The sequence below is a fragment of the Spermophilus citellus genome, assembly GCF_964194105.1.
Source record: "Spermophilus citellus genome assembly, chromosome: 11".
In the NCBI taxonomy this organism is placed as follows: domain Eukaryota; kingdom Metazoa; phylum Chordata; class Mammalia; order Rodentia; family Sciuridae; genus Spermophilus; species Spermophilus citellus.
This window is the reverse complement of record NC_138192.1, coordinates 64,077,822-64,091,335: the sequence shown is the minus strand read 5'-3', so window position 1 is coordinate 64,091,335 and position 13,514 is coordinate 64,077,822. Positions and strand designations below refer to the sequence as shown.

The following is a 13,514-nucleotide window of genomic DNA, read 5'->3' as shown; positions in this document are numbered from 1 at the left end:
AGCATTAACTTGGTCCTATAAGCCTTCTGGACCTAATAATCCATAGACACACAAAGAATTAATTGGCATAAGAAATAAAGTTCATTATATATCTCAGAACCAAATAATTTATGTGTTATTATCCTCTGGGCAGTGGTTCTAATAACTTTGGATGCCAAAGATCAAAATTAAAAAGGTTTTAATTTAAAATTTGAAAAGAATGCTACTTACAACTGGCAGGTTTTTCTACTACCTAATCCTGCATAAATTGGTCAATTTCACTGTGCATTAACTCCCCTTCTCCCTCACCCTAATCCCTATTCTCTACTCTACTGGTCTCCCTTCTTTTCTCATAAAAATTTCTTTTTCTGCTTTTCATATATTAGAAACCACATGACTCTTAACTTTCTGAGTCGGACTTATTTCACTTAACATGGTATTCTTCAGTTACAACAATTTTCCTAAAAATGACATAATTTCTCTATGGCTGCATAAAACATCATTGTGTATATACACTACATTTTCATTACACATTCATCCATTGATAGGCACCTAGGCTGGTTCCATAACTTGGCTATTATGAATTGTGCTGCTATAAACATGGGCATGCATGTGTTGCTAAGTATGCTGACTTCAGTTCCTTTGAACAAACACTGAGGACGCGTATATATATTTTATTTAGAGACAGTGTCTTGCTGAGGTGCTTAGGGCCTTGCTAATTTACTGAGGCTAACTCTGAACTTGCCATCCTCCTGCCTCAGCCATCCCATCCCCAACCTCAGGCACTGGGGTGACACCCCACCCAGATTATTTACTCTTGATAATGAGATGAAATCTCCATGTAGTTTTGATTTGCATTTGCCTGATTATTAAGGATGTTGAACCTTTTTATCATATTTGTTGGTCATTTGACTTTTTCCTTTTGAGAAATAGTTTGATTCATTTGTCATTTATTAAATGGGTTATCTGTTTTCTTTAATTCTCTATCAGAAGAGTAGTTAACAAAAATTTCTCCCATTTCTCTCTTCACTCTTATTTCCTCTGCCGAAGAAGCTATTTAATTCTTTTTCCTGGTTAAGATGGGTTGAACCCGGGGGCGCTGTACCACTGAGCCACACCCCCCGCCCTATTTTGTATTTTATTTAGAGACAGGGTCTCACTGGGTTGCTTAGCATCTTTTGCTGAGGCTGGCTCTGAACTTGTGATCCTCCTGCCTCAGCCTCCTGTACCACGTGCGCCTCCACACCTGGTAATTTATTTATTTTTATGTGGTGGTGAGGATCGAACCCAGTGCCTCACATGTGCTAGGTAAGCATTCTATCACTAAGCCACAACCCCAGTCCCCAAAACTATTAAATCTGATGACAATTTATTAATTACTGATTTTATTTCCCAAGCTTTAAGAGTCTTACTGAGGAAGTTGGAGCATATGCCAATGTTGGTGTACAAACCCAATGTTGTCTTCTAGCAGTTACAAAGTTTCTAGTTTAATTCCTGTCTTTGATTCACTTTGAGGACATTTATCCAGTATGACAGAGACCTAGTTTCATTCATCTACATATGGATATCCAGTTTTCCTGGCATCACTTGTTTAAAAAAGTTTTCATTAATAGATTTTTTTGCACCTGGTGTTAAGGATTACATGACTATCTGTGGGGGTTTGTCTTTGGGTCTTCTGTTCTGTCCCACTGGTCACTGTGTACATTTTTATGCCAGTACTATGCTGATTTTGTTACTATAGCTCTATAGTGTAATCTTAAACCAGGTATTATGATGCCTCCAGCATTGTTCTTTTTGCTTAGAATTCCTTTGGTTATTCTGGGTCTTTTGTTCTTCCATATGTATTTTTTTAAAAAATATTTTGTTTATTTAATTGTAGTTGGACCCAATACCTTTATTTTATTTTTATGTGATGCTGAGGATCGAACCCAGGATCTCGCATGTGCTAGGCAAGTGCTCTGCCACTGAGCCAAAATCCCAGCCCTTCCATATGTATTTTGGGACAGGTTTTCCTAGTTCTGTAAAGAATGTCATTGTTATGTAAAGTGATCTGCATTAAATCTGTAGATCACTTTGGTAATATCTGCCCTAAACTTCAAGGGTATTAAATAAATTATAGAAACACAAAGGATATAATTCAGAATAAAGATATTTTAAATTGGACAAATTGGGTAAACTATAAATTGTCATTACTTTTCTCATTTTGCATATGTTATAGGAACTTGTTGAATAGCATTTCTGCAAACTTGACTTTGGGAATCATGGAAGGAGGGAATACTATCAGATCTACTACTTTACAGAAAGACTTAGAGAAATGTAGAAGATGAAATAGGTGGAATGACTACATAATAAAAAACAAATTAGGAAGCCAATGGAATAGCAACAAATATATCCCAGTGATAAAATAAATGAAAACAGAAAGCAATTATAAAAGATTCAAGCATTCATTAGATTTAATATGGAAAAAAAATCAGACTTAAGAGATACTGAGAAATTTTTAAGGACTTAAAATCACTCCAGAGTTTTTTGGTACTGGCTACTAATGAGATACTTGACTATGCCAGTCATTAAAAATATTGACCATAGCAGAGGAGACTTTAATTTTCATTTCAGATACTTGAAATCTGCCATCACTAAAGGCTTAAACACACAATCACTGTTCATGAAACAATTTTCATAACTGCCAGCTCAAATGGTAGCCTATAAAGTCTATACTTATTCCCCCAGAGACAGAAAAACACTTGTTATTATACATGAACGGGAGAAAACCCTGGCTAGTTTTGCTAGTGGTTTAAGTTAAAAAAAAAAAAAAAAAAAAAAATCAAACCTTTTCCTAGTTCCTACCAATCCAAATTTGTTCATTGTTCAAACACTTTCAGCTGAAGGTAATTAGATACACCCCAATTATTCATCTTTTTGATGGCACTGGGAACCAAACCCAGGAGTATGCAATCACTGAACTACTAAGCTACACTTTTTATTTTTTTATTTTAACTTTTTAAATTTAATTGATTTTACTTTTTAAATACATGACACCGGAATGCATTACAATTCTCATTACACATATAGAGCACAATTTTTCATACCTCTGTATATAAAGTATGTTCACATCAATTCATGTCTTCATACATGTACTATGGATAATAATATCCGTCACATTCCACCATCATTGCTAACATCCCTGCCCCCTCTCTGCCCGATCTAGAGTTTGTCTATTCCTCCCATGCTCCCCCTCCCTATCCCACTATGAGTCAGACTCCTTATATCAGAGAAAACATTCGGCCTTTGTTTTTTTGGGATTGTCTAACTTCACTTAGCATTATCTTCTCCAGCTCCAACCATATTACCTGCAAATGTCATTATTTTATTCTTTTTTATTGCTGAGTAATATTCCATTGTGTATATATGCCACATTTTAAAAAATCCATTCATCTACTGAAGGGCAGGCATCTAGGTTGGTTCCACAGTTGACACTTTTGAGACAGGTTCTCATTAACTTGTTCAATTATAGAGGCTAGCCTCAAACATGCCTCCTGCTTCAGCCTCTGAAATCACTGGGATGACAGGCATGTGCAACCAAACCCAGGCCCCCTCTAATTTCTTTTAACAATTAAATTGGGAATTCATGTATCAATAAATTTTCTCCTGCTATCTAGAACTATTCAGACATAATGAAATCATTTTCAGCTGAAGGTAATTAGATACACCCCAATATTTCATTAAATATTCACAGAATACTCCATTTTACTTATTTTTATTTTTTTAGTATTTATTTTTTAGTTGTAGTTGAACATAATATCTTTATTTTATTTTTTTATTTTTATGTGGTGCTGAGGACTGAACTCAGGGCCTCATACGTGCTAGGCGAGCATTCTACCCCTGAGCCACAACCCCAGGCCTCTCCATTTTACTTTTAACAACATGAGTTTTAGGAATTAAATTTTTATTTTCAAAATATGTAAAATTCTGTTATGAAAAAGGGAGGATAATCATAGTTTTCAACATTCAAATTGTGATAAAAATTTAAAGATGTAGTAATGGAAACACTAGTAAGAACAAGTGAAGTCAAGCTTGTAAGTGGCCAAGAACTAAAAGAAAGATATTTAGGAAACTAATTTTTCAGAACTTAGAACCTCCAAAGAAACAATGCTACCACAAAGGCTTGGATTCTTCAGCTTAAGTACATCACATACATACTAATCATGTAACAAGGGAAAATAATTTATCTATCTTTCTAGATTTCATATCCTTTACTATGAATGATAAAAATATCCATCCCTATATACAGTGTTTCCATACTACTTTATCCATAACATAGCTAAAACTGATCTATCATGCCCTAGACCTGAACCTCCTTTCTGAAGCTTTAGATTCACTAAGTGCTTGAGATAAGGTTTTATGTATAGAACAGCTGTTCAGAATGCTTCAGCAATTTAAAAAAAGTGCTTCCTTTGCCATTTATAAGGGCTCATTCATTAAATAAAGTTTGCTGTGTAAATTTAAGACAAAGAAAACAACATGTGATATGTAATTTAAATATTTGAATAATATTATACTATAGATATTATCCACTGAAATTAATGTAAAGCCAGAAAACAATACTAATAGAAATAACAATTATCATAAATGTAACTGGTAACATCTGAGCTCCTCCTATGTTCCAGCAGCTATTGTTCTGAGTGCCTCACATGTCTTGTTTCTTTGAATTAATCTTAACAATACCTTATGAAGAAGTCATTATTACTACAATTTAACAGCACAGGAAAGAGTTTGCATTTTTAAAGCAAATCGAAAAGACAAGGCATGATAAAGAAGCTGATTTATTACTGGAACTATTCCTGTAATTAATTTTTTTTTGAGGTACTGTGGATTGAACCCAAGGCCTAACACACTATAGGTAAGCACTGAGCTATGTCCCCAGACCTTTTTATTTTATTTTTGAGATAGGGTATTGCTAAGTCCATACTGTCCCCAAATTTGTGACCCTTTTGCTTCACCTTACAAAATCACTGGGATTAACAGTGTATGCCACCATGCTCAACTATAATTTGCTGGGGGTGGGAACAGGACTGTAAGCAATTTAAAGCAACTGAAGACAGTATTAATGAACCTCTCCCCAAATTTCTCAAACTAATATTATTAAGAATTAATAATAATAAAAAAACGATTTAAATTTTATTTCATTTGGTTTTTAAGTGCTGGCAAATAATTTCTGGATTTTATTTTGGTACTTAATGACATTAAAATTCTGGACAGAGGGATTGGCAGTATAGCTCAGCAGTACACGGGTTGCCCTGGGTTCAAAATCACCAGCAGCAGAGGTTAAAAATTCTAAAACAAAATGAATTCATCCATTCAGCCAGTCTATATTTTGTAATTGCAGAGTTGAGACCACTTATAAAACGGAATGAATTCGACATTAATAGGCTATTACCAGCGTGTTTTAGGTAGGGTCATTTTTATAGTAATTAAGATTTCATTTAAATGATTTTCTTATTTTTACATTTGTTTACTATAATAAAAAATATAACTTTTGGAATAATCTACAACAATGAGAACAATCTGGAAACAGTCTGAAAATCTTTTTAAAAAGAGTATAAATAAATCTTATAGTGTAAAGATTACTATAATTGGGCGAAGTGGTGCACATATATTATCTTAGCGGCTCAGCAGACTGAGGCAGTAGGATCATTAATTCAAAGCCGGCCTTAGTAACTTTATCAGGCCCTTAGCAACCCAGTGAGACCCTATCTCTAAATAAAATATATTCCCCCCCCCAAAAAAGGGAGGGGGTCCGGGAACAATTTTTTTTTTTTTTTTTTTTTTTAAAAAAAGGACTGTGGATGTGGCTCAGTGGTTTAGTGCCCCTGGGTCCAATCCCAGCAGTCCCCAGCCCCAAAGTTACCATATAAGAAAACAAATGAGGGGCTGGGTATGTGGCTCAAGCGGTAGCGCCATCGCCTGGCATGTGTGCGGCCGGGGTTCGATCCTCAGCACCACATACAAACAAAGATGTGTGTCCGCCGAAAAACTAAGAAATAAATACTAAAAATTCTCTCTCTCTTAAAAAAAAAAAAAAGAAAGAAAAAGAAAACAAATGATGCATTAGTAGCTAGCATTTATATAGTTTATCATGAGCGGCACTTGTCTCATTCAATATATTAATTCATTTAACTCTTAGCAACCAGACAGGCAGATGAGGTAGAAGATAGACAAAAACAAAAAAAACCCATTAACTTCCTCAGGCTCATACAGATTTGAAGTAATGAGGCAGGACTTCAACCCTGGTTTCAGAGTTTGTGTTTCTCATTAATAATCTATATAAAAAAATTAAAGATGAGTATTCAGAATCTTATGAAAAGATAAACGGGAAAAAATAAACTTTGCCTTTTATGAGTCAACGGACAGCATTCTACAGAATGCAATATATAATACCAATATCATTCAATATTTTAAATGAAATCAAGTGAATAGTTCCAATTAAGTCAGTTAAAAATGGGTAATAGAATTGGACATTTTATAAAATGGTGATGACTATGCAGGAATTTTCTTATTAAATGAGACTGTCATATACTTCACGTTACAAGATACAGAAACAATATCTAAAAAGAATTTTTTAAGTGGGTTCTTTTAGATTGTTACTTTAAAATTACTTTTGCAAATCACATGCTACTTAATTAGATGTTCAGTCAAAATGCAATGAACTTAAATTTAAAAGATGAGCAACTGAATTAAACCATAAACCATGCCGTATGAGAGTTATAACTATTGTATTATAATACTGATAAGCCCTTTCAAAAACCAATATGCTAGAACAAACATAAAACCCAATAAGCTGTTGGTCCCAAGGAAACTGAGTAGATGAATGAATTAATGCAAACATGTCATTATCCACAAAAATAAAATCCAAAATTCACGTAAAAGGCTGTCAAGTATCTTCTTAAAAGGATGGACTGTTACCTTTCCTCCTTTTCTTCCTGGGGATTGAAGCCAGGTCCTAGGGCTATGCACACACTCTACCACTGGACAAGAAAGCCCAACTACTATTAACAATTGCCCACATTAAAAGCAAAATTCTTAAAAACCATATTCTCAAAAATAACATTTAATAATAATCCTTATTCTATCACCACTTTGGGAACATTGAGAGAAAAGTTAGATGAACCAGTATGCTATTTAGAGGACAAGGATTCAGGTTTTGCTCTTTAACAAAGCTTTCCAAGTCTTTAGAAAGTATTTTATGTAAGGCCATGATCTCTCATCCATAATTCTGAAGTCCAAAGTTTGAAAATCACTAGTCATTTATTTTGCTACTGCTATAATAATGTTTTCATTACAGGATGCATTAGATCCAGCAACTTAAAAAAATAAACTGTGACCCAAAGACTTCTGAAAAGGACTGTGTGTACACATATTCCAATATAGATATTACCTGATATTCAGACTCCAGTCTAAATGAAGAGTCTCTTGAGTGATAGGCATCATTTAAACTACTTCCTCTGCTTCCAGACATCATCCTAGCACTTAAGGAGCTGGAGGGCTGAACAGAAATTCTTCTTGGAATCCTTGAAGGTTTAGACTCCATTCCTTAATTTCCTGTGAAATGCAAATTTGAGGTAATTGCTCTTGGGAACATGCAAACTTTTATTTTTTAATCCTTCTTAATCATCAGCTCAAATCAAGAACTATGTAAGTTAACTAAATCCCGAGAAAGTAAACTGAAATTATGACCACCTCTTCTCTTAAAGGCAAGAGGTTTCCAACTGTCCACACAAATACAGAGATGTACAATAAGAAACATTGTTTCCATCTTTCACTCAAAGTTGTCTCTGTATAAAGTCCTACATCAATTTGTCATGGTTGCCTTACCATTCTTCACTGTTAGTATAATAGGTGTGAGCATTGAACACTATTTGCAAACCCCCTAACACAATGTGCTCTTGGCCTTTTAATATGCCTGGGAAGTCCTTACATTCCCTATTCAATTTTCCCTCATCAGTTTAAACACAAGCATCATTATTCTGTTTCCAGTTGGTAAAGAGTTATACTAAGACATTACACCTACCTTATACTTTGTTTAGTACAAAATTTCTCTAGGTTAGAATAATTTAAAGTTCTAAAACCATTACCGAGAATAGGTACTCAAAAAACAAGCTAAGGGCTGGAGTTATGGCTGAGCTGTAGAGCACCTGCCTAGCACACGTGAGGCCCTGAGTTCAATCCTCAGCCCCACATGAAAATAAATAAGTAAAATAAAGGTACTGTGTCCAACTAAACTAAAAAAGTAAATATTTTTTTAAAAAAACAAGCTAAATTGTAATGAATGAATATATTTTGCTTTTATTTACCAACAGGATCTCTTTCATTATTACAACAAATAATAACAACCATAGCAGATAATTATTATTGAGTATTATATGCCAGTTCTGGGGGCAAGGATCTTCTGATTATTTATTAGTGCAAGCAGCCTGGGTGGTGGTGGTGGTGGTATTCTATCATTCTTACATTAAAGATAAGAAAACTGGGGCCGAAGTTGTGGCTCAGTGGTAGAGCACTTGTCTAGCATATGTGAGGCTCTGGGTTTGATTCTCAGCACTGCATTTAAATAAATGAATAAAATAAAGATCCATCAACATCTAAAAAAATATTTTAAAGAAAGAAAACTGGCAGTGAGGTTAAGTAATTTGCAAATGATTGCCCAGCTATAAATGTTTCCCTGGAATGTTTCCAAAGAATGTTTATAATAATACTGGAAAGTGATAATGTTTTAAGGGAAAAGCTCAACCTACAAAACTATAATATCACACATGGTATTGATTTTAATTATATAAAAAATGGAAAAAAGGGAAGAAAATCCTACAGAAATGAACAAAATGTTAAATGTGGTTTATATAGAATGTGTAATTGAATGCTTTCGCCATTTAGATTAATAATTTCTAAATCTTTTTCACTAAATATTTTTCAACCCATGCCAAGAGTAACCATTAGCTATGCCTGATTTTTTAGCTATGCACAACTGGAATCATACAATGGGTACTTTTTGCATCTGACTTCATTTGTTCATCATTATACTTGTGAGATTCTTCTAAGTTGTTGCATATAGTTGTAGTAAATTCACTAACTTTTCATAAAGTATTCCACTGTTTGAGCATACACAATTTATTTTCCTTTTCTAATGTGAATGGACAAAGGATTATCTTCAGTTTTGGGTCACCACCATTAGCACTGCTATAGAACAACTTTTCCAAATTAAAATAACTTGCTGACTATGGCAGCACTCAGCTACACAGGAGGCCGAGGCAGGAGGATCTCCTGTTCAAGGCCAGCCTGGGCAATGTGCTCAGACTATCTCAAAATAAAAATTTTAAAAGGGATGGCGGTATAGCTAGGCAGCAATGTGCAAGGTATGGGTTTAATCTCCATTATCACAAAAACAAAACAAAACAAAAAACATTTTAAAACTTTCTGATACAAATTTAGAAGGTCGTCTCTGGAGACCTAGGAGGCCTACACTCAAAAGAAAAAGGAGGAGGACCAAAAAAAAGTAACAAATGAATGAATTTCAAAATAATCTATCCAATTTCTTCTGGCTATCCATTTTCAAGGTCAAACTTATTTATCCCCTTATTGTTCTGACAGTGGATTAGACTTCAGGCAAATACAATGCACTTCATCTATTAGATATACATCTTGGATAAAGTATATACTTGTTTTATTAAAACACTCAAAACATTTAAGTTAAAAATATCTAATTCATTTTCTGCATGTAACCTTATTAATTTATCAACTAAATTTTATATTAGTCACATCTTTCTACCTTGAAGTTATTACAGAAGAATTTACTTTTCTAATAATCTTCGTCTTAAAAACATGGTTCAGTAACAGAAAAGAGGATGAACAGGGCATGGCAGCACACACCAAGCGACTGGGAAGCTGAGGCAGGAGGATGGCAAGTTCTAGGCCAGCCTAGGCAATTTAGCAACACGCTGTCTCAAAATAAAATGTGAAGTGCTGGGGATGTAGCTAAATGTAGAGCACTTGTCTAGCACACAGGAGACCAAGGGTTTGATCCTGAGTACTGAGGGGAAAAAAAAAGCAGGTATGGTTAGTGGAGCAAAAACATCAACAAAATATAAGGCTCAGATTGTCGTGAAAGGCACATGAACACAGGCTAATTATCAATTAGAATTATGAAACTATGAAGAAACCTAGAGTAAGAGTATATTATACTACAGGATCTAATCCTTTAGATCAAAGGCAGTTCATCAAAAACTTCTAGGTAAACATATAACAGATTATCTTTAGGCATCTATGATGCCCTCTACTCTTAAAATCCATGTAAAATGACACTAAATGAATCAGAAGCTTTAACCATGAAAAAAAGTAATAATAATGGAAAGGATCACGTAAAGCAAAAAATTTAAATGGAGCTGGACTTGGTGGTACATGCCAGTAATACCCAATCGGGAGTCTGGGTCAGGAGGATAGCAAGTTTGAGGTCAGCCTAGACAACTTAGTTGGATGCTATTTAAAAACAAAACAAAACAACAGGGGATATAGCTTGGTGGTAGAGTACCCCTGGGTTCAATACCTCCTCCCCGCTAAAAAACAAACAAACAAAAAACCCCCCAGAAATTTAAATGTATATTTGGGTAATCTAAAGTAAGGGAGGTACAGTAATTCAACAGAGAGGATGCAACTACAGGTATCTAGAAAGAGGCAGAAACTAGTAGCCTTCCTATCATGAAAGGATCAAGACTTAGAAATATAAGCTACCATAAAAGGGAATTAAGCTTTTTAATAATAAATTTATATTAAAAAAAGAACTGTTGTGGAAAACAGTATGATGGCTCCTCAAAAAACTGAAAATATAATTACCTCATGACCCAGCAATTTCACTTAGGGGTATACACCAAGCGACTGGGAAGCTGAGGCAGGAGGATGGCACACCAAAGGAACTGAGAATAGGGTCTCAATGACATATTTGTATGCCTATATTCACAGCAGAATTATTCACATTAGAAGCTGATAGTCACAAGCATCTATCAACAGATGAATGATAAGAAAAATGTGGTAATGGACCTTGAAAAGGAATGAATTCTGACATATGCCATAAAAGATCAACCTTGAAGACATTAAATAAAACAAGCCAGTCATAAAAAGACAAATACTCTTATGAGTCTATGAGATATGTACGGGGTAAAAATCCGAGAGAGAAATTAGAATGGTAGTCGTCAGATTCTAGGGGAGTGGGGGAGTTACTGTTTAATGAGCACAGAATGTCAGTATTGTAAGAAAAAAGATGGTGATGGAGAGAGGTAATGGTTGCACCCTATTATGAATCTATTTAATGAAACAATTATCTGTACACTTAACCTTAGTTATGGTGGTAAATTTTATTTCATATGTATTTTACAACAATAAAAATACTTGAGGGGGAAAAGGAGTGATGTGTGAGGATAAAAAGTTAAGTTGCTGAGTTAAAACCTAATTTTGGAGCAGAACCCCAATTCTTCCTCAGCTCCATTCCCCCAACAGACTATTTATGCACTAGAAAATAAAGATTTTATAGGTGACCCACTCCTACAATGCACAATCTCTGCAGGAGTTCAGGCTATGGTAAGTAATAAAGGAAAAGTTATGTAATAAATTTTGACCTCCAGTCTTTTTCTTGTTCCTGTTTCTTTAATGTTGTCAGGAAACTAAGGGCATCTACCCTTGGATAATTAACACCATTGATAAGATTTATTGACTTGACATATGGAATGCAAACATTTGATTAGCCTATCTCAGAGACAAGTCCATTAGATAGCAAAAATTTAAATAAGCTGTTCCAGTGCTTCTCTCTAATAGACAAACATCCAGATGGGCATGGTGGCATAATTCTGTAATCCCAACTACTTGGGAGGCTGAAGCAGGAGAATAAAAAATCTAGTAGTGAGGGGCTGGAGTTGTGGCTCAGTGGTAGAGTGCTTGCCTAGCATGTGTGAGGCACTTGGTGCAAACCTCAGCACTATATAAAAACAAATAAAATAAAGGTATTGTGTTCATCTACAACTAAAAAACATATATTAAAAAAAATCTAGTAATGAGATCCTGCCTCAAAATTTAAAAATTAAAAAAAAGGGGGAGGGGGGGAGCTGAGGATGTAGCTCGGTGATAAAGTGCCCAGGGTTCAATCCCCCGTGCATGTGGTGGGGTAGAGGATATATAAACAAAAATCAAGGATCACTTGATATACAAGGGAAGCCTCAATATAAAAACCAAAGTGGCAGCAAAAAAGCTAACTACAACACACAATCTGAAAGATTCGGATTCAAAACTAAAAGTGTCATTTCTACTGAACGCATCCTTTTTTTTAAAAAAAATATTTTTAATTGTAGATGGACATAATACCTTTATTTTATTTACTTTTATGTGGTGCTGAGGATCAAACCCAGTGCCTTGTACATGTGAGGCAAGCACTCCACTACTGAGTTACAGTCCCAGCCTCTTCATATTGCTTTTTTTTTTTTTTAAAGAGAGAGTGAGAGAGGAGAGAGAGAGAGAGAGAGAATTTTTAATATTTATTTTTTAGTTCTCGGCGGACACAACATCTTTGTTGGTATGTGGTGCTAAGGATCGAACCCGGGCCGCACGCATGCCAGGCAAGCGCGCTACCACTTGAGCCACATCCCCAGCCCTTCATATTGCTTTTATAAGTTAAGAATGGTCTATAACTTCCTCTAGACTTTTTTTTTTTTAAATAAACTATACTTCTGTATCCTGCAGTATGTGCTACTGGTGCACCTAAAATAGCACCTCCCGCCCCTTTAAAATCACATCAGTGCTCTTAAAAATCTCATCTGTTCACTGGACAAATATTTATTGACGCTTTAGGTATAATTTCAGATGCTGGAGATGTGTCAATGAACAAAATGGGCTAAATTCCATGCCCTCATGAGTTTAAATTCTAGTTGGGAGAAGAGAAAATAAACAAAATAAATTATATAGGTGAAAACAAAAACACCACCAAAACAAGCAATAAATAGATAAATAAAAATGCCAACAGATGATTCAGGGAGAAGATTTTGGGAGATGAGAGGCAATTACTATCCTCAAAAATATCAAAATCATTTATAAAATAAGTACAGGATGCTTGAGCATGCAATCAGTATAATAAAGAGCTTGTAGAAATTCAAACTGTGATATACTTTTAAAAATGAGATACACTGAAATAAATTCAACATATTTATTATAATTTGAGGACACCTCCCAGAAAGCAGAACAAAAAGTAGAAAATGTAGACATTAACAGAATTGCCTAGAGAGTTATCATTTTGACTATGGTTAGAAAGAGAGGAAAGAAAAATTACCAAAGAAATAAAGGACCCTTTCCAGAATTGAACGTTACAAATCACTACAATGAATGGATTCAAGAGTACTCAGCAGCAGGGCACAAGGCAGGGCACGCCTGTAAACCCAGTGGCTCTGAAGGCTGAGATGGGAGTATTACAAATTCAAAGCCAGCCTCAGCAACAGCGAGGCATAAGCAAT

The 13,514-nt window shown here is 34.9% G+C and overlaps 1 protein-coding gene across 2 annotated transcripts in view; it reads right to left on the bottom strand.

Annotated features, from left to right (window-relative positions):
- Positions 1-13,514, bottom strand: part of MARCHF7 (membrane associated ring-CH-type finger 7) — a 52,982-nt gene that overhangs the window by 24,693 nt on the left and 14,775 nt on the right. For both annotated transcript variants that reach the window (XR_014018034.1, XM_081261498.1), the window contains exon 2: positions 7,412-7,575. Coding sequence is in view for 1 of the 2 variants with exons in the window: in XM_081261498.1 (XP_081117624.1) it covers positions 7,412-7,564 (153 nt within the window). In the remaining variant the exon portion in view is untranslated. The remainder of the gene's footprint in view (positions 1-7,411; positions 7,576-13,514) is intronic.